Genomic DNA, 20,362 nt, shown 5'->3' with positions numbered 1-20,362 from the left:
GTATACACAGCAGAGCACTGAGTAGTCCCCCAAAGATATTCCCACACTGAGTACCTCCTTCGGTGGCACTCAGACCTCACCTGCACTTTTTCCTCTGCTCTATTGCTGAGCAATCCAGCTCAGACCCACACTCTACCCAAACATTGTGTACAAAAATGCTTCTAGGTGTTCAGCAAAGCCATACTGAGACCTCATTTCAAAGGCATATCAGTGGTCAAATTCAGGTTTGAGTCACACATCAATCATTCTTCTCAACACAGATAGAGCTGTCCACAAATAGAATTCGAATGAATGAAATTCTCTTCATCTAATTACACGTGTGTTCTAATGCCCTACATTGTGCTTTCATTTTTATTTTCCATTTCACCCAAATCTCCCATTACCACTAGGTTCCTCATGCATGCATTCATTCATTAAGTGAGTATTGATGAAGAGCACAGTGTGCTGCTCACGGAGCTAGGCACTGGGAGTATAAAATGTAAAATGTTGTCCTGTCTGCAATGATAGACACCCTGAGTTATTTCTCACCCACCAGGCCCAGCCATTTCACACTTATCCTAGTGAAGGTCCCATTCTCCTCTGGTTCATAATGCATGGTCTTCTTTCCTGTACGTGGATGACCAGTCCTAGTCATGAGGGTGTCACAACCACCTCTTAGTGTATCTCAATTCCTCCATCTGAGAGAAAATTTCAGGCCCAGGCTACAGTAATGATCGGGTCCACAGCCCTGGCCAGGTGAGTGGGGGTGTTTTGATCATAATGTTATTCCCATGTAAGTACATAACATGTGTGGCAGCAGAGAGAGGTCAGGCTTCAGAATCAATGAGAACTGGATTTCAAACTGGATTTGAGGGGACCCTCAACTTTTGATAGGTGATTTATTATCTGTGAGCCTCTGTTTCTCTCCTCTTTAAAATGAGGATACTCCTTGCAACGAGCAGACACTGATCCTCACGATACTGACGTGCATCATCTCCCTTGTCGGGCTGACGGGAAACGCGGTTGTGTTCTGGCTCCTGGGCTTCCGCATGCGCAGGAATGCCTTCTCCACCTACATCCTCAACCTGGCCGCGGCCAACTTCCCCTTCCTCAGCAGCCATATTACAAGTTTATCGTTACTCCTCATCAATATCTGTCATCCCATCTCCAAAATCCACAATTCTGTGATGACCTTTCCCTACTTTACAGGCCTGTGCATCCTGTTCTCGGTCCCATCCCTGCTGAGGAGCATCCTGGAGTGGATGTTCTGTGGCTTCCTGTTAGTGATGCTGATTTTGTTTGGTGTCAAACATCGGATTTCATCACAGTCGAGTGGCTGATTTTTTTATATGTGGTTCTCTGTGGGACCCGGAAGATGCCGCTGACCAGGCTGTAGGTGACCATCTGCTCACAGTGCTGGTCTTCCTCCTCTGCGGCCTGCCCCTCGGCATTCAGTGGTTCCTGTCTACTGTGGTCCACTTGGATTTTGATGTCTTATTTTGTCATGTTCATCTAGTTTCCATTTTCCTGTCCTCTCTTTTTTCTTTCTTTCTTTTTTTTTTTTTTTTTGAGACGGAGTTTCGCTCTTGTTACCCAGGCTGGAGTGCAATCTCAGCTCACCACAACCCCTCCGTCTCCTGGGTTCAGGCAATTCTGCCTCAGCCTCCTGAGTAGCTGGGATTACAGGCACGCGCCACCATGCCCAGCTAATTTTTTGTATTTTAAGTAGAGACGGGGTTTCACCATGTTGACCAGGATGGTCTCAATCTCTTGGCCTTGTGATCCACCCACCTCGGCCTCCCAAAGTGCTGGGATTACAGGCTTGAGCCACCGCGCCCAGCCCTAGTAGACCAGATGGAGGACAGCTTCCTGAGGAAACTCTGGAGCTGTCGGGAAGCAGATTGGGCAGTGAGAGACAGCCTCTGCCCTGTCAGTCAGACGGGACTTGAGAGCAACACTGCCCTACCATCCTTGACAATTTCTATGCGTTTTTCTTAGCGTTATGCCTCAGAAATGTCTCGTGGTTCCTCAAGGTCTTTGACAGATGTTTATCTAACCTGACAGTTCCAGTTTTCACCCATGGAAAGCATTAGTCTGACAGTACAATGTTTAGGTTCTCCTTGATATTACCAGTACATTTTTCCTGTTATTTTACCCTAAGTCTTTCCTCCTGAACACTTTTTCTGCAATTTTCATTGTAATGAAAGGAGTTCCCAGCCAAAACCCTAAACTCACCTGATCATATCAAAAAGAAAGATTTCTTATTAACCTCTCAGACTATGATCCCCTGAAAACCATGTTCCCTTCTATGACTGGAGGCATCACTGCCATTGAAAGCTCGATTCTGAATAACTGAGTTCTGGTGTCTCTACATTCTATTGAATTCTCAGATATAGAGTCAAATAATACCCTTAGAGACAGACTCTCTCTGCATAAAAACAGCCCTAGAAATTGATTTTATGCAAAGTCCTCTTCTGTCATTTGTCCACAGCATGGTCACACGTTGGCCTTCGTTTCTGGGAAAGACAACCATGGCCCTTCCACCTGAGAATGGGTAGGTGCTTATTTAGCTCTTCCTGGACTAGTAGACCAGTGAGAGTCCATAAATATGTCCCACCAGTTCCATTTTGGCCATTGGAAACCTCAATATTGGTTTCAAAGTGGAAATTATCTTAAAAACCATTTATTATTCACTTACAGATTCTTTCCATTGTACTAGAATTCTTTATACTTTCAAGTTTTGTACAAATTGTTCTGGCTGTAATTTTCAGTTACTTTTATGGCAGTTTACATGAAAAGCAAGACTGAAAACATCTGACCTTTTCATGCTAATATCAATTATAGTATCTTTATAATAACTTACAGTTGGCACAGAAATACATGCTTTGACATAGATGAATTCAGAAACATTGTGCTCAGCAAAATAAGCCAGATGCCAAATAACAATATTGTAAGTTCAGATTTCATTAGGTATCCAAACTAGGAAGTTCATGAACATGGAAAATGAATTAGGAGGATCCTGTTGCTGGATGATGGAAAGAACGTGTAGCCATCATTTCATGAGCGCAGAATTTCTGTGCTGAATAATGAAAAGTTCTTAAGGGACAGTTGTAACGGTCATGACTTATTGTGAATATACTTAATGAAAAGGAATTTTACAACTAAAATACTTAAAGTTGTAAAATGTGTGTTATGTACATTTTACAATAATTAAAAGCATTTAATTATACAAACTGGTTCAGGAAAAAATTGAGGACTATTATCCACTAGTGGTTGTCCCTTCCACAGGTAACTCAGGCAGACAGAAGAGACCCCCAAGAAAAGATGTGACATCACAGCAGGCTCTGCACTGCTCACAGACAATGAGGCTACCCCTCAGATTCACCCCCACTGAGGGGAGCTGACACATGGGATTTGAGTATAAAGGAGACAGTACAAAGTAACTACGGAAGCAATAAAGAAGTCTATATTCTTCCATGTGTCCAGTCAAATGTATTGGAGGCTCCTATCACAGTGTTCATAATGTTGAACTCAGGTCCCCTGAGTCCAGATCCATTGCTCTTCCAGGCCCAAAAGTCTGATGCTGAATCCTAACTGTCCACCTTCAATTTCCATATGCTGTAGTAGGACATGGCTGTAGATGAGGGTTTGCTACAGGTCAGAGGAAGCAGGAAGACAGTGTTTGCAGCCAGTGCTCCAGGCAAGGAGCTTTGACGTGACGTCTTTAGTTCAGTATGAGGGTTATTGGGAGAGTCCACTCTGGGAGTCTGTGATATCAATTGTACAGTTTTGGCTAAAAATGTTGCCTATCATGAGGAATTCTGTAAAGAATTTTCCCTGGCAATTGAATCAGATAATGTTGGTCCTCACCTGGGAAACTGCTTGTTTGGGTTTTAGTAACATTCTTTTTCTTTTGATGGAAGAAAACTTCAACTTTGTGAAAGCTTATATTCAGTCCAGGAAGCCCTTCTGAACCTACTGGACCTCACACATTGCTCTACAATGAAACTTACAACAGTGTACTTGAATTACTTTTCCTCACATCTTTCCCTTCAACTGCACTCTCAACTACTTAAGAGAAAAGAACACGTCTTTAAATTTCTAGTGCAACACAGTAGGTGTGGAATTTAGAAGAGTCTCGGTAACCATTTTTCTCACGCATCTCCTAGCTAAAAATCACAGGTTAGTCCAGAATCTTGGAAAGGCTGGCTCAGTCACCAGGTCTCACTGGAACTCCTGCAGGCACCTCCAACTTAGCAGAATGTCCTCTGCAGTTGGTCCTTCTGAGACCTTCTGTTCCCTTTCATTACAGGTCTGCTCACTGCCTCTGGGAAGAAGAATGGAGGGGATGCAGAAGTCTGCTCATGAGCTGACTTCTTTCCAAGGCCAATGATATCATTTCCTCTTGGTTTCATAAGGAGGAAGAGCATGCAGGACATCCAGGAGTGTTCTCCAGAAAGTGAGAAATGACATGAAAGCCTCTCTTGGCACTTTTTAAGAACGCCATTTATGGCTATATTTTAGGCATGAATTCAACAAATATTGAATCATAATTCATCAGGCATTGTGCTCTAAATCTATATAAAAGCAAACACTTTTCAAATAAGTCCCTCACTAACACACTCTATCTCTATAACCAATCCTTTCCCCGTCGTGAAGAAAATAGCTTGACTGGTGCCAAGCAAATGCTGAGCCTTCAGGGCCATTCACTGATGCTCTTGTACACCTGGGCTCAAAGGCACCGCGTCATCAGCCTCATAAGAACCAACTGGATCTATTTTCTGTCCTGCTTTTGCCAATGAGGCTTGTCAATATAATTACCTAATTTATTAAAATACAGCACAAGTCAATAAAATACAAGTATGAAAGAAGAAGTGTAGTTTCCATAAAGACTAATGTGAATGAGTAAATGGACAATAAAAGCAGGTTCCAAGATTATTGTTTAATAGGTGTGAGTCTGACAACTCTAAAATTAAACAAAAATGAACAATTTGAACAATTTCCTAAGTCAGAATGCTATGCATCAGATACTAAGATCTACACTTAAACTAATCCAAACTGCAAATCCTAAACAATTATTGCTAGATATGCTTTCAGCAAGACAATAGAATTCTATTTGCTGAACCCTACACGTAGGATTGTTCTATAGACTAGCTCTATTACACTGAATGAATTTTAGGTAAAATTGAAATATTCATGTTACAAATATATCCTTTTTATAAATACAGATTAACAGACATTTTTAATTAACCTATCTACTTACACTCCTGAATATATCCCTCAGTAGGCTTTTCATATCAATATCTCTCACTTTTTCTACTGTTTAGTGTATAAATACATAATGAGCATCTTCTATTCTCTAGCTTGCGTGCCAGACACTTGGGAGTCAAAGGAAACATACCCACATTACCAGAGCTCACAGCCTGTGAAGGAAGGACACTAGTGCAGGAAAGACTGCCTCCCAATGTGACACATGCTATCCAAGCATTGCATTTGTGGCTCAGTGTGCTCACAGGAGAGGGTATCTAAAAATTCCAAGTTATCTTGCTGCCCTCCTGAAGAGGAATGCCCCACTCAAGCACCCAGGTGAAGCAGGACAATACAATTCCAACAAATTAAAATGTTCACCTGGTGGCTGCTAATGCAAGACAACAATCTCAGCAGCAGTTCTGTAATTGATGACATCACAAAACTAATAGGCTAAGTCTTAAAACAGCCCTCAGCATATAGTCTAACATAACAGCAATGCACGATTCCTGAAAGCATTTTCTAGGGACCCTGCAGTTGCTTAGGTCACAGGCATTGCAGAACTACCTACTAACATTACCTAGCGTTCCTGCGGAAAAAGCCCTTGCCTCCAGGCAGACACAACTCAGCTTCTAGAATTTCCCAGGTACGGAGAGAAGCAGAATGTGCAAGTGCTAGAATGGAAAGAACACTGGGCCTGGTTTCAGGAATTTGAGATTCTCAAGCTGACTGTATGGCCAACATGGGTCACAGGCAAAGCAAGAAGAGAGTGAGGTTATGGGATTGCCCAGTCTGAAACTGTGCCAGCTGTGCATTTGTGCTCAGGTATCTTTTTTCAGAACATGTGGGTAAAGTGTGACTTTACCACAACTATGACTGAAGGTAACTAGTGTGATCCAGGCTGCCTGAGATATTCATGTCACTGCATGGTGACTATAATCACAATAAGCATATGTTCTTCAGATCTATGTGGCAGTGACCTAGAATCCAAATAGACTGCTGTGATGCTTGTTCTGTGTGATGGTGTGGTATAATTAGGCACCACTGCTGTCAATGTACTGGCTATAGTTATAGATGACATTTATTTGCTGTTATATAGCAGTGACAGAAGAGTATAGAAGAAGAATGCTCGGATGAATCTGGAGAACATCATCCTCAGCAAACTGACACAAGAACAGAAAATGAAACACCGCATATTCTCACTCATAGGTGGGTGATGAAAAATGAGAACACATGGACATAGAAAGGGGAGTACTAAACACTGGGGTCTATTGGGGGGAAAAGGGGAGGGCCAGTGGGAGGGGGAAGTGGGGAGGGATAGCCTGGGGAGAAATGCCAAATGTGGGTGAAGGGGAGAAGAAAAGCAAAGCACACTGTCATGTGTGTACCTACGCAACTGTCTTGCATGCTCTGCTCATGTACCCCAAAACCTATAATCCAATAAAAAATTTTTAAAAATAAATAAATAAATAAATAAACAAAAAAAAAAAAGAAGAATGCTCATGCTCGTCATATTGGTCCAACTGTTCTGAAAACTTTCAGGATGCAAACACAAGGAAGGAGAGCAGAGACACAGCAGATCTCATTCCTAAGTGTGTATGTAGAAGTCAGTGGATCATGGAAGGCTTCATGTAATAGGTAGAATTTTAACTGATGACTACAACTGACCCAGTTGTTATTATTATTATTATTATAATTGTACCCTCCGCAAATTTTGTCTGTCGCCTAAATTTTGGCATTGAGCAAGGATAGGTAAATAGGATCTGGACTGATGAAAATAGGAGAAGAGATAATTACACTGACATTGTTAACAAAAGTATAGAGTATTTTAGGGAATGCTGAATAATTTATTCATGAGTTTTATTCCTTTCGCCACCCCATGTATTTGGTCATGATGGCAAGATCCCTCTTAAATAGAATCACAAGGCTGGAGTGCTCTGAATAATGAGCATTATCTTTCGTGGCCTTGAAGTGATAGGGTTTGGTCTTAGTTTTGTGACATTTGCAGGAGTGAACTCTACAATAATGTTAAGTCCAGAGAGGGTCAGGCAGGTCTGGCCAACAGGATGAGCCACAAAATCAGCGCCATGCTTTCCTTACCCTCCTCACGGGATGTGTGTAGCCCTCAAGGCTCGGAAGGCATAGATTTAAAAAAAAAAAAAAAAAGAAAAAGAAGAAGAAAAAGTGTAGGGTTTAGGGGAGAAGAGAGAAGCAATGGAATGCAGTCTCTGAAGCAGCATTTTTACCTGCAAAAGGCCCATATTGGGAGTAGGGGAGATAGTTAATATTTGAAAGAAATTCAACATTGTAATTGTCACATAAAAATTTAAATCTAAACTCTGCATAGCCTTGGTATGGATGTCCAAAAATTCCTGGTCAAATTCTGTGTCACCTAGCACCTCTTTTGTAATACACACTAAATGTAATATCTTGACATTTAGTTTAATATTCCTGTTTTAACATCTTGCTACACATGTGACAGAATAATATACAGGAAACTCAGGCATTCTGAAGCTGAAGTAAATTGTCATTCCCATTCCAGGTGTGCAGGCACCCTTGCCTTCTAATCAAAGACGTGCAATTATTGGTGAGGGTAAAGATGTAAGATTCAGCCTTAAGTCGTATCTGTAAAACATATGTATTCATTTTAATAATTATTTGAAACATATGATAAAATGTAATATGTGTGTAATTCTGTGCTGGGTGTATGAATGCTATTTATGTTACCTTCTAGCCTATGTGCCTGGTTTACAAACTTCCCTCCAGCATACCCCATGTTCTCATTCTCGGTGACTTCAACATCCATAAATGTAGTTCATACAATGAAGAGGCATTTCAGTTGTTTGTAAGTTTTCATTCTGAACTAATTGTAGACTATCAAGAAGTTACAAAACAGTTCAGAGAGTTCCTCTATGCCCATCACCCAACCTGCAGCAATACCGACATGTTAAGTAAATATACCATCAAAACTAGGAAATTGACGTTGCTACCATGTAATTATCTACACTGCAAATCATATCAGATTTCATAGAATATCTACAGTACAATCTTACCAAATTTTACAAGTGTTTGCATGCACTCATTTTTGGAGTGAGATATTCCTGTATGCTTCATTCCGTAACATTTTGTCACAGGTGTACATTCACATAACCAGAATGACCTTGAATATCAAAATGTTTCTTCACCACAGAAGAATTACCTTGGACTCCTCCTACTGTGACACCCCAGTATGATTCTTCTCAAATCCTCTAATCACTGATCTATTCTTCATCTCTATAATTTTGTCATTTCAAAAGTGTTACATAAATGGAATCATACAGTATCTAATCTTTTGACTTTTGGCTTTTTTCATTCAGTATAATGTCCTCAAGATTCACCCAACATATTGCAGGTATCAATAGCTTATAGCTGATTATTTTTAAACTACTGAGTAGTGTTCCATTGTATGATTGTACTGTGCTTTGTTTCACTATTCATAAGTGAAAGGATATTGCTGTTTTTCTAATGTGGTAGTTATAAATAAAACAACTATAAATATATGTGTACAGATATTTAAGTGAGCAAAGTTTTCTAGGATAAATTTAATGACTAAATTGCCAGGTTGTATGAAAATGCGAAAGGATTTCCCAGAGTAGCTCTACTATTTTTCTTTCTCATTGGCAGTGTATGAGAGATTCAATTCCTTCAAATCTCAGCCAGTCTTTGAAACGATCAGTATTTCACATTTTAGCTGTATTAAGAGAGTAGAGTGGTGTCTCACTGTAATTTTTATTTATAACCCTAAACATTAGTGATGCTGAACATCTTTTAATGTGTTTATTTACCGTGCACATATCTCCTTACCGAAGCATCTATTCGTCTTTTGCCCTGATTGAATCCAGCCTTCCACTAACTCCATTACTGTCCCCATAGAACTTAGTGTAGCTGGAGCACAACACACACCCATGCCCAGCAGTTTCAGTGTACTTTTATGACCTTGAACCTGAGATGTCCACTTACATATTCTAAACAGTCATGTAACATTTCCATAATTGCCTCTCACTCTCCAAAGGAAAATCTTCACACCATCTTCTCTCTCCTGAAACTGCCTACTCTTTATTTTTAAAAATCATTGTCAGGTGATTCTCTTCTGAGAATTACTCAATCTCCCCAGAGTAGACCCCCCTGCCCATCTGCCTCTAAGAACATCTCTCTGCATTTTCTCTCGTGCCAGGAAATGAACTCTGCAAATTCCTGTTTGAAACCACCCTTTCCATTTGTGCAGTTTCCCCTGTTCCCTCCCCAGAAGCATTTTATAGCATTATTGCTTCTCCCTCCTGCATCTTCAATGTTTCCTTCTCTAATGGATCCTTCCATTGCAATTGAAACACCCCATCCTATCCTTGGCTTAAAACATCATCCAAGCCCCCATTCATCTCCATTCACAACCTGATTCTCTTCTTTTCTTTAGAAAAAAAATCTTCCAAATAGTTTTCTGTACTCATTATTTTCATTTCCTCGCCCTTCCTCATATCTTCTCATATCTCTATCTCCCTCTCTTAGCTAGATGATTTTTATTTTCTGTTTGAAAATTTGTTTGTCACATAGTAATAAAGTTAGAGCTTTCAAAAATATTCTTTAAATACACACACTGAAAACTGTCATTCCCATTTTAGGTCCTCAGGCATGCTTAAATATGCATGAATTAATACGAAATTATTCATGAGTATAATAGGATATGTATTTAACAAATAGAATCACAAGGCTAGAATGCTCTTCCTTGAGCCTTTTATCTAACAAATAGGATATGTATTTAACAAATATGTATTTAACAAATAGAATCATAAGGCTAGAATACTCTTCCTTAAACCTTTTATTTGGCAAATAGGATATGTATTTGTTAAATACATATTTGTTAAATACATATCCTATTATACTCATGAATAATTTTGCAGTAATTCACAAATATTTAATAATAAAACAGCTATTTTTTTTGTCATACAATATATATATTGGTCTGCATTCTTTTTTAAATTAACAGATTCTGGAGGCCCTTTTATATTAGGTTTGTTGCTCTTTCTGTGCAGCTGTAGAGTATTCTATTGCATAGGTAGACCATAATTTATACAGTACTGATAATCATTTTGGCTATTACCAGTCTTTAACTGTAAATAACACTGCATTTATTATCTTACTACATAGATCTCTTGAACATGCACAAAGATATTTTTAAGATAAATCCCTAGATGAGAAATTACAGGAGAAAAGGATGATACTTTATACATGCTTACATATGTGGAAAATTGCCTTCACTGGAAGTTGTTTCATCTGCACCCCCAGCACAAACGAGTGAGGGTGCCCGATCCTACTCCATCCTCATACTGTATGAGGCTATAAAACTTCATGGCCTTTTGTATTTTGGTAAGTAAAATATAACTCTCTAATTTTAATTGATATGTCTTTTATTATGAGTTGCATTTCTCCTCCTCCCATATGTTTAGAAGCCATTTTTATTTTCTAGAAACTGTGAATCATGACTTAAAGTTATTCTTATTAGCTTTTTGAATTTTGAATTATTAAAACCATTTGAGAAAAATTTTTATCAATAGAGAAAATATATGCTTTGGCTATAACATACATTACCGAGAAATGTCCCAGTTTATTTCTTTAATTGTATTAATTTATTGTTTTTTGAGACAGAGTCTCACTCTGTCACCCAGGCTGGAGTGCAGAGTTTCAGTCTTGGCTCAGAGCAGCTTTGCCTATCGGGTTCAATCGATTCTCTTGCTCAGCTGCTTGAGCAGCTGGGATTACATGCATGTGCCATGACACTCGGCTAATTTTTGTATTTTTAGTAGAGACCAGGTTTCACCATATTGGCCTGGCTGGTCTTGTACTCTTGACCTCAGGTGATCCTCCTGCCTCAGCCTCCCAAAGTGCTGGGATTTCAAGGGTGAGCCACCATGCCTGGCAACAGTTTGTTTATATTCTGATTATGATGGTTCATGTCATGCTAAAAATAGCTTTTAGGGTTTGTTTGGTTTTGGTTTTTGGTTTGGGGTTTTTTTTGACAAGGTCTGGCTCTATCAGCCAGGCTGGAGTGCAGTGGTGTGATGTCGGCTCACTGTGACCTGCCTGGCCAGGACTCAAGCTGTCCTCCCGCCCCAAAGTCCTGAGTAGCTGGGACTATAGACATGTGCTACTACACATGACTAATTTTTGTATTTTTTGTAGTTGCAGGTTTTCACCCTGTTGCCCAGGATGGTCCGGAATTTGTGAGCTCAAGTGATCCACCCACCTTGGCCTCCCAAATTTCTGGGATTATAGGAGTGGGCCATCAAAACTGGACTTTTGACTTTATTAATATTTTCTTTAATGTATTCTGAATTGTATTCTATAATTGAAAGTCTTTTTCCACTTTGATTTAAAATTACTTTGCTATGTCTCCTCCAGGTAGTTGTATTTTCATTATAAAATTTTAAGCAGTGTATTTGGATTTATCCTCAAATCACATGTAAAATATGATTCCACCTTTATTTTATTTCACATGGCAATTCAGTTGTCCCAATCCCATTCATTCAATAATGCCTATTTTACACAATACTATAGTATACAATCTTGATCATATATAGGCATACGCTGAAGACATTGCAAGTCTGCTTCTACCACTGCAATAAAGTAAATATTACAATAAAGTGAATCATATGAATTTTTGGTCCCAATACTTTTTAAAGTTACGCTTACAGTATACCGTAGTCTACTGAGTGTGCAATGGCATTACGTCTAAAGCAATCTACATGCATTACTTAAAAATACTTTTTTACTAGGAAATGGTAACCATCATCAGAACCTTTACCAAGCCAAACATTTTGCTGCTGGAGGCTCTTGCCTGATGTTGATGACTGCTGACTAATCATGGTGGTGGCTGCTGAAGGTAAGACAGGTTGTGCCAGTATCTTAAAATAAGACAACAATGAAGTTCGCCATGTCAACTGACTAATTCTTTTATGAAATATTTTAATGTAGCAAGCAATGCTGTTTGATAGCATTTTATACACAGTAGAACTTCTTTTAAAACAGGAATCAATCCTCTCAAACTGTGCCACTGTTTTTCTCAAGGAAGTTGAACAACATGGAATGCAATGGGAGAGGCTTATATGAATTGAATATGGGAGAGAGGCCAAGAATCATCTCAGGGTTTATGTCTCAAATATCTCTGGCCGCTGATTTGTCCATAGTCCTCATACAGGCTTTCCAGCATCTTCATAAGCCTGGATTGTTCACCAGCTTTCACCCCAGCTCCTGGAGGCATCTCCTGAATTAAGCAACACAGAAGGATCCTCTAAAGACACAGAATCCCAGAAAGGCTCTCCACCTTTAGCACAAGGGAAATCTTCAACTCTGGACGAAGGAAAAAAAGATAAGGGTAAGTATCAAGAACTGTCTTTTCCATAGTCAGTTACGGATTTTTCTATAAGATCGTTTCTGTGTTTCCACCTAGGTGCTACAGGGAGGGGATTATGAGCTTGTTTCAGGAAAACACAGGAGACATGAAGTTTCCTTCCAGAAACAGTACTGCCAACCCAGACTGTGTGAGCTGCAATTGGGGTTGGGTCCCCGCTTCTGATTAATCTCCCCATATCACTTCCTTTACTCCAATCACTGAATCTGTCCTCATGGAGAGAATGCTGCCTCTTAACATTCATTTAAAGAGAAAGGGACAAACAGGCATTACTTGCCAGAGTTGAACTGCTGTAGAAGCATGTTTTGTTGTTTTACTTACTTTTCTAAGTTATTCTTCCTTGCCTGTCTGAAAGGTTCAAGGAAGAAATAGATGGTACAAACTGAGATGACTGAGGAGTGTTTCATGAGGGAAGTATTTACAAAGATGTACTGGGTTAGGAGAAAGAGACAATGCCCAGTTCATCACCCTAAGCAGCAATACCTAGGGGAGCACTCCTTCCTTTCCTAGGCTGAAAGGGACAGGAAGGAGCAGTTACCATTGACACCATAGCCATAGCTATAGCCATAGGAGTGGGAGAACGGAAGCAGGCAGGTAGAGAAGCCCTGCATGGCCAACACAGCCACACAGGCTGATATGCGTTGGATCTGTGTCCCCACCCAAATCTCATGTTGATTGTAATTCCCATTGTTGGAGGGAGGGCCCGGTGAACGGTGGTTAAATCAGGAGGAGGGTTTCTCATGAATGGCTTAACACCAACACCATCCCCCTTTGGTATTGCTGTCATGATGGTGAGTGACTTTTCATGAAATCCAGTTTTTCAAAAGCATGAAGCACCTCTTCCTTCTCTCTGTTGCTCTTGCTCTCACCATATGAGATGCCTCACTCCCTCTTTGCCTTTCACCATAATTGGAAGCTTCCTGAGGCCTCCCTAGAAGCAGAAGCTGCTATGCTTCCTGTGCAGCCTGCAGAGCCATGAGCCAATTAAAACTGTTTTCTTCATGAATTTCCAAGTCTCAGGTATTTCTTTATAGCAATTCAAGAATGAACTAATACACCTGCAGAGAGCCAGGAGGTGGAAATCCCATGTCACTCTCCTGCTGGTGTGTCCCAGTGTCTCAATTCCACCAGACACTAGAATTAAAAAGAATTCCACTGATGTGGTACATAGAAGTCACTCTCTTGGGATGTCAAATAGGATAGGGAAGAATGGAAAGCAAATCCTAGTGGCAAATGAAACTATCCCTCTCACCTTCTTATATCGTCCTAATTCCTGGGGCATTCTCTGTCTAAAGGTGATTGATTCCAGTCTCATTTCAGTTCTCTCAGACTACTTTAGAGAACATATTTCTTTTGTTAAGAATATAAGTTTAGCTGCTCTCATAAAGACACGAAGTAGAAATATTTTAACAAGAAAGTACAATTGTGCCTCTGGGTCACTAGGTTCTGAATCTGCAGATTCAACAAACCACAGGTGAAAAGTATTTTCATAAGGGTATGGCAGAGTTGTGTATGTGCTGAACAGGTACAGACTCTTTTTTCCCTGTCATTACTTCTGAAAAAATACAGTAAAACAAGAATTTAAATAGCATTTGCATTTTGTCAGTTATTCTAAGTAACTTAGTAGTCATTTAATGTATCTGGGAGAAAGTACATAGATTGTATGAATAGGGGCTCATTTCCCAGAACCCCAGCACACTCCAAAATCTATAGATGCTCAATTACCTTGTACAAGAAAATGCAATATTGTACACAAATGAAGTTTCCCTCTAGAAACTGAGTATTTCAGTATTGTATTCAAATATCACATCATCCTGTATAAGGTAATTGAGCATCTGTACATTTTGGTGTGGGCTGGGGTCCCAGAAACAAGTCTATGTAAATACCCAGAAATGACTGACTGACTGAGATCTGTGCTGGAAGTTCCAAGGCATCATACATCAGAATTCCAAAAACTGCCACTCCTCAGTCCCTAGAGAGTTGCTCTCATCCTTGTGATCCTACATGATTCCCAGCCACATCAGTATTCCAGTGCAGTGGAAAAGGCTGAAGGAAAGGAGAGGCTTTGCTCCTTCTATTGATCCTATGAGCCATGACTTGCTTACATCGCTTTTGTGCATGTTCCATTGAACAGCACCTGGTCATACAATGTCATTCAGCATCAAGGAAAACTGGCATGTGGGTCCTTGTGCTGATTTTCAACTCTCAGAATCATTATGTGGCCAAAGAGGAAAATGAATACTGGGGCAACGTAGCAGTCTCTTCCTCAAGATATTTTAGGAACTCTCAAAAATAATAAATGATGGGACAGAGAACAGTACAGAAGTCTCGTGCAGGGCTCCAGGGACCAGGGGCTGGTATTGGACCTTCTGTTTGTGTTGTGACCTCAGGAAAACCCTTTAATTCTCCAGGCATTGGCTTCATCTTATGTTGTATGAAGAGAATACCATAGATGGTCTTTAAGAAACATATGCCAAAATTCGGTGATACCACAGTGAAAAGACAGGCATGACTTAGTTATTAAGAAGTTTCAGGTTTCATGAGGAAGACAAACATATCACACCCTAAATATAGATGGACAAAGTGTTTAGTGCCCTGAATGTGGATAACAGAGGTTCTCCTTTTCCTCCCATTTTCTTTTCGGGCCAATCAGGGCTGTGGCAGTTTGTCTCTCTAAGAGAGTTCATGATGGACACATTCACTCCTGATGCTCCTCTGTACTCCCAGAGGAGGGTGTGCCTTCTTACCACCTGGAATCCTTCTGCCCCTGTGCATCCTCAGGATTCCAGAGAAAACGTGGCCTCTGATAGGCAAAAAGAAACTCCTGAATTTATTTCTAAATGGTGTTCACTCACCTCTATTTTGTGCCCAATTTGATTTGCTTCTCTTTCTCTATCTGAAGATTATTTTGGTTAGTTTTTTTTTTCAATCCACAGTTTTGACTGCCAACTTGAATTTAACTTGAGAATCACTCCTCTGCTTTATCCCTTCTAACATGTATAATTGGCACAAAGTGGTGCTGGGTCTAGAGGGCTGTTCCAAGGCTGGAGTCAGCCCTGCTGGGCTCAAATTCACACTATATCAGCCCCAGAACGAATAATTGACTCTTTTTGGGCTCCAATGCATTATCTGCCATATGGGAATTATACTCATTCTTACCTCCTAGGCTCTTCAGATGATTAAAAGAGACTATACCATATAAACTCTCAATCAGCTGCTGTTATTCTCCCAGACAAGACCTAGTCTTCATTCTCCAGTTGAAATCTACATGAATATCTCTCTTTATACTCCAAGTCGGATACCATCTCCTATTTCTCCTCATGGACTCTTCTTGTACAAATGTTTGCATCAACAAAGAAACAAACTGACGATCTCCTGAGAAAGAATGAAATAGATTTACATTGTGTGTATCCAGCAGAACACTTAGTAGTGCCCGTAGATATTCCCACACTTCAGTTACCTCCTTCGGTGGCACTCAGACCTCACCCGCACTTACTCTTTCCTCTGCTCTATTGCTGAGCATTCAGATCAGACCCACACTCCATCCAAACGTTGTGTACAAAAATGCTTCTAGGGGTTCAGCAAAACCACACTGAGTCCTTATTTCAAAGGCACATCAATGGTCAATTTCAGGTTTGGGACACACATCAATAACTTTTTTACACAGATAGAGCTGTCCACAAATAGAATTCCGACGAATGAAACTTTCTGTATTTAATTACACATGTGTGTTCTAATGCCATACGTTGTGCTTTTATTTTTATTTTCCATTTCACCCAAATCTACCATTACCATTAGGTGCCTCATGCCTGCATTCATTCATCAATGACTATTCATAAAGAGCATAGTATGCTACTCATAAAAATAGGCACCGGGAGTATAAAATGTAAAATGTTGTCCTGTCTGCAATGATAGACACACTGAGTTATTTCTCAACCACCAGGCCCAAACATTTTCACAATTATCCTAGTGAATGTCCCATTCTTCTCTGGTTAATAATGCATGGTCTTCTTTCCTGTCCATGGATGAGCAGTCCTAGTCATGAGGATGTCACAACCACGTCTTTGTGTATCTGAATTCCTCCACCTAAGAGAAAATTTCAGGCCCAATATAATGATCAGGTCCACAGCCCTGGCCAGGTGAGTGGGGGTGTTTTGATCATAACGTTACTCCCATATCAGTACAGAACTTGTGTGGCCATAGAGAGAGATCAGACTTTAGAATCAATAAGAACTGGATTTCAAACTGGATTTCAGGACCCCCAGCTTTTAACAGGTGAGCATTCTTTGCGAGCCTCTGTTTCTCTCTCTTTAAAGGGAGAACAGCAAGCCCCACATGGCAGGGTGGAGGGGAGAATCAGAGATCATACAGCTGGTCATCACATCTGGTTTGTGTTCCCAGGGGCACCAGACTGGGGTTTCTGAGCATGGATCCAACCATCCCAGCCTTGGGTACAGAACTGACACCAATCAATGGACGTGAGGAGCCTCTTTGCTACAAGCAGTCCCTGATCTTCACGGTGCTGACGTGCATCATCTCCCTTGCCGGGCTGACGGGAAACGCGGTTGTTCTCTGGCTCCTGGGCTTCCGCATGCGCAGGAACGCCTTCTCCACCTACATCCTCAACCTGGCCGCGGCCGACTTCCTCTTCCTCAGCAGCCACGTTATATATTCCCTATTAAACTTCATCAAAATGGGACATCTCGTTTCTAAATTCCTCTATCCAATGACGATGCTTTCCTACTTTACAGGCCTGAGCCTTCTGAGTGCCATCAGCACCGAGCGCTGCGTGTCCGTCCTGTGTCCCATCTGGTACCGCTGCCGCCGCCCCGCACACCTGTCAGCGGTCGTGTGCGTCCTGCTCTGGGCCCTGTCCCTGCTGAGGAGCATCCTGGAGTGGATGTTCTGTGGCTTCCTGTTTAACGCTGCTGGTTCTGTTTTGTGTCAAACATCAGATTTCATCATAGTCGCGTGGCTGATTTTTTTATTTGTGGTTCTCTGTGGGTCCAGCCTGGTCCTGCTGGTCAGGATCCTCTGTGGATCCCGGAAGATGCCGCTGACCAGGCGGTACGTGACCATCCTGCTCACGGTGCTGGTCTTCCTCCTCTGCGGCCTGCCCTTCGGCACTGTGTTTTTCCTATTTTTATGGATCCATGCGGATGTGGTTGTGTTATATTGTCATGTTCGTCCAGTTTCCATTTTCCTGTCCTCTCTTAACAGCAGTGCCAACCCCATCATTTACTTCTTCGTAGGCTCCTTTAGGCAGCGTCGAAATTGGAAGACCCTGAAGCTGGTTCTCCAGAGGGCTCTGCAGGACACGCCTGAGGTGGATGAAAGTGGAGGGCAGCTTCCTGAGGAAACTCTGGAGCTGTCGGGAAGCAGATTGGGCAGTGAGAGACAGCCTCTGCCCTGTCAGTCAGACAGGACCTGAGAGCAACACTGCCCTGCCACAATTCTATGCATTTTTCTTAGCTTTCTACCTTAGAAATGTCTCAGTAGTAACTCAACGCCTTTAAATAGATGTTTACCTAGCCCGACAGTTCCAGTTTTCACCCATGGAAAGTATTAAGTCATGCATGTTTAGATTCTCTTTGATATTACCAGTACATTTTTTCCTGTTATCTTACACTGAATCTTTCTTACTAACACGTTTTCTGCAATTTTCATTGTAATAAAAGGAGTTCCTGTGCGAAACCTTACAACACTTTTTCATACTCATTTCCTACCTGATTATAACGAGAAGGAAAATTCTTGGTTAATACCTCACACTACTGTCCCCTGAAAATCGTGTTCCCTTCTATGACGGGAGGCATTACTGCAGTTGGAAGCTCGATTCTGAATAAGTGAGTTCTGCTATCTCTATGATCCACTGAATTCTCATATATAAAGCAAAATAATGTCCTTAGCGACAAGATCTTCATAAACACAGTCTAGGAAACTGGTTTTATGAGAAGTCCTCTGCTGTCATTTATTCATGGCATGGTGACACGTTGGCCTTAGTTTCTATTAAAGACAACCATGGCCCTTCCCCTGGAGAACTGGTAAGTGTTTATTTAGCTCTTCCAGGACTAATGGACCAGTGAGGAGCCCATAAATATGCCCCACCAGTTCCATTTTGACCATTGGAAACCTCAGTATTGGTTTCAAAGTGGAAATTATCTCGAAAACCATTTATTTTTGGTTACACTTTGTTTCAGTTGCAGGAGAATTCTCCATACTGCCAGGTTTGTCTAAACTGTTCTGGCTGTAACTTTCAGTTACTTTTATAACCATTAACATGAGAAGCAACACTGAAAACATCTGAACTTTCTATACTAATGTCAATTATAGTATGTGGATAATAACTTACAGTTGGTATAGAATTATAATACATGCTGTGACATGGAGATGAAACCAGAGATACTGTGCTAAGGAATATGAGCCCGACCAAAGAACAACACTGTAAGTTCAAATTTTATGAGGTATTGAAACTAGGAAATTCGTGAATGCAGAAAATAAATTAGGAGGATCCTGGCGCTGGATGATGGAGAGAATGAGTAGCCATTATTGAATGAGACAGAATTTCTGTGTGAAATAATGAAGAGTTCTTAAAGGGGACAGTGGTAACAGTTACAAATTATTTTGAACATACTTAATGACACTGAACTCTATACTTTAAATGGTTATAGTTGTAAAATATATGTTATGTAAATTTTACCACAATTAAACACTTTTAATTATAAACACAGGATCAGTACAAAATTCAGGACTATTCTCCACCAGTGGTTGTCCCTTCCACAGATAACTCAGGCAGACAGAAGAGACCCCCAAGAGAAAATGGGACATCACAGCAGGCTCTGTGCTGCTCATAGACAGTGAGGCTGCCCCTCAGATTAACCCTCACTGAGGGGAGCAGACACATGCAATTTGAGTATGCAGGAGACAAAACAAAGCAGCCATGAATGCAATAAAGAAGTCTATACTCTGGCTGGGCGCCCTGTGTCATGCCTGTAATCCCAGCACATTGGGAGGCCAAAGTAGGCAGATCACGAGGTCAGGAGTTTGAGACCAGCCTGACAAACATGGTGAAACCCTGACTCTACTAAAAATACAAAAATTAGCTGGGCATGGTGGTGTATGCCTGAGATTCCAGCTACTCAGGAGGCTGAGGCCGGAGAATCACTTGAACCCAGGAGGCAGAGGTTGCGGTGAGCCAAAATTGTGCCACTGCACTCCAGCCTGGGTGATGGAGTGACAGAGCGAGACTGAATCTAAAAGAAGAAGAAGAAGAAGAAGAAGAAGAAGAAGAAGAAGAAGAAGAAGAAGGAGGAGGAGGAGGAGGAGGAGGAGGAGGAGGAGGAGGAGGAGGAGGAGGAGGAGGAGGAGGGGGAGGAGGAGAGGAAGAAGAAATATATGAGGCCAACAAACTTGAAAAAATGTTCATCATCACTAGTCATTAGAGAAATGCAAATCAAAACCACATTGAGATACCATCTCACACCAGTTAGAACGGCAATCATTAAAAAATCTGGAGACAGCAGATGCTGGAAAGGATGTGGAGAAATAGGAACACTTTTACACTGTTGGTGGGAGTGTAAATTAGTTCCACCATTGTGGAAGACAGTGTGGAGATTCCTCTAGGACCTAGAAATAGAAATTCCATTTGACCCAGTAATCCCATTACTGGGTATATATCCAAAGGATTATAAATTGTTC

The 20,362-nt window shown here is 41.0% G+C and overlaps 1 protein-coding gene and 1 pseudogene across 1 annotated transcript; both read left to right on the top strand.

Moving 5' to 3' along the window:
- The first annotated feature begins 593 nt into the window (after nucleotides 1-593).
- LOC118145671 (mas-related G-protein coupled receptor member X3-like) lies at nucleotides 594-1,512 on the top strand (annotated as a pseudogene).
- A 10,949-nt stretch (nucleotides 1,513-12,461) lies between these two features.
- Nucleotides 12,462-18,369, top strand: MRGPRX1 (mas-related G-protein coupled receptor member X1). The gene is made up of 2 exons (XM_002755115.7): nucleotides 12,462-12,631; nucleotides 17,069-18,369. Exon 2 carries the CDS (start codon nucleotides 17,094-17,096, stop codon nucleotides 18,096-18,098), a length of 1,005 nt encoding a protein of 334 aa, XP_002755161.1. The 5' UTR covers nucleotides 12,462-12,631; nucleotides 17,069-17,093; the 3' UTR covers nucleotides 18,099-18,369.
- Nucleotides 18,370-20,362: the final 1,993 nt, after the last annotated feature.

This window comes from Callithrix jacchus, chromosome 10 (assembly GCF_049354715.1).
Source record: "Callithrix jacchus isolate 240 chromosome 10, calJac240_pri, whole genome shotgun sequence".
NCBI lineage: Eukaryota > Metazoa > Chordata > Mammalia > Primates > Cebidae > Callithrix > Callithrix jacchus.
This window is presented reverse-complemented; position numbering and strand designations above follow the sequence as displayed.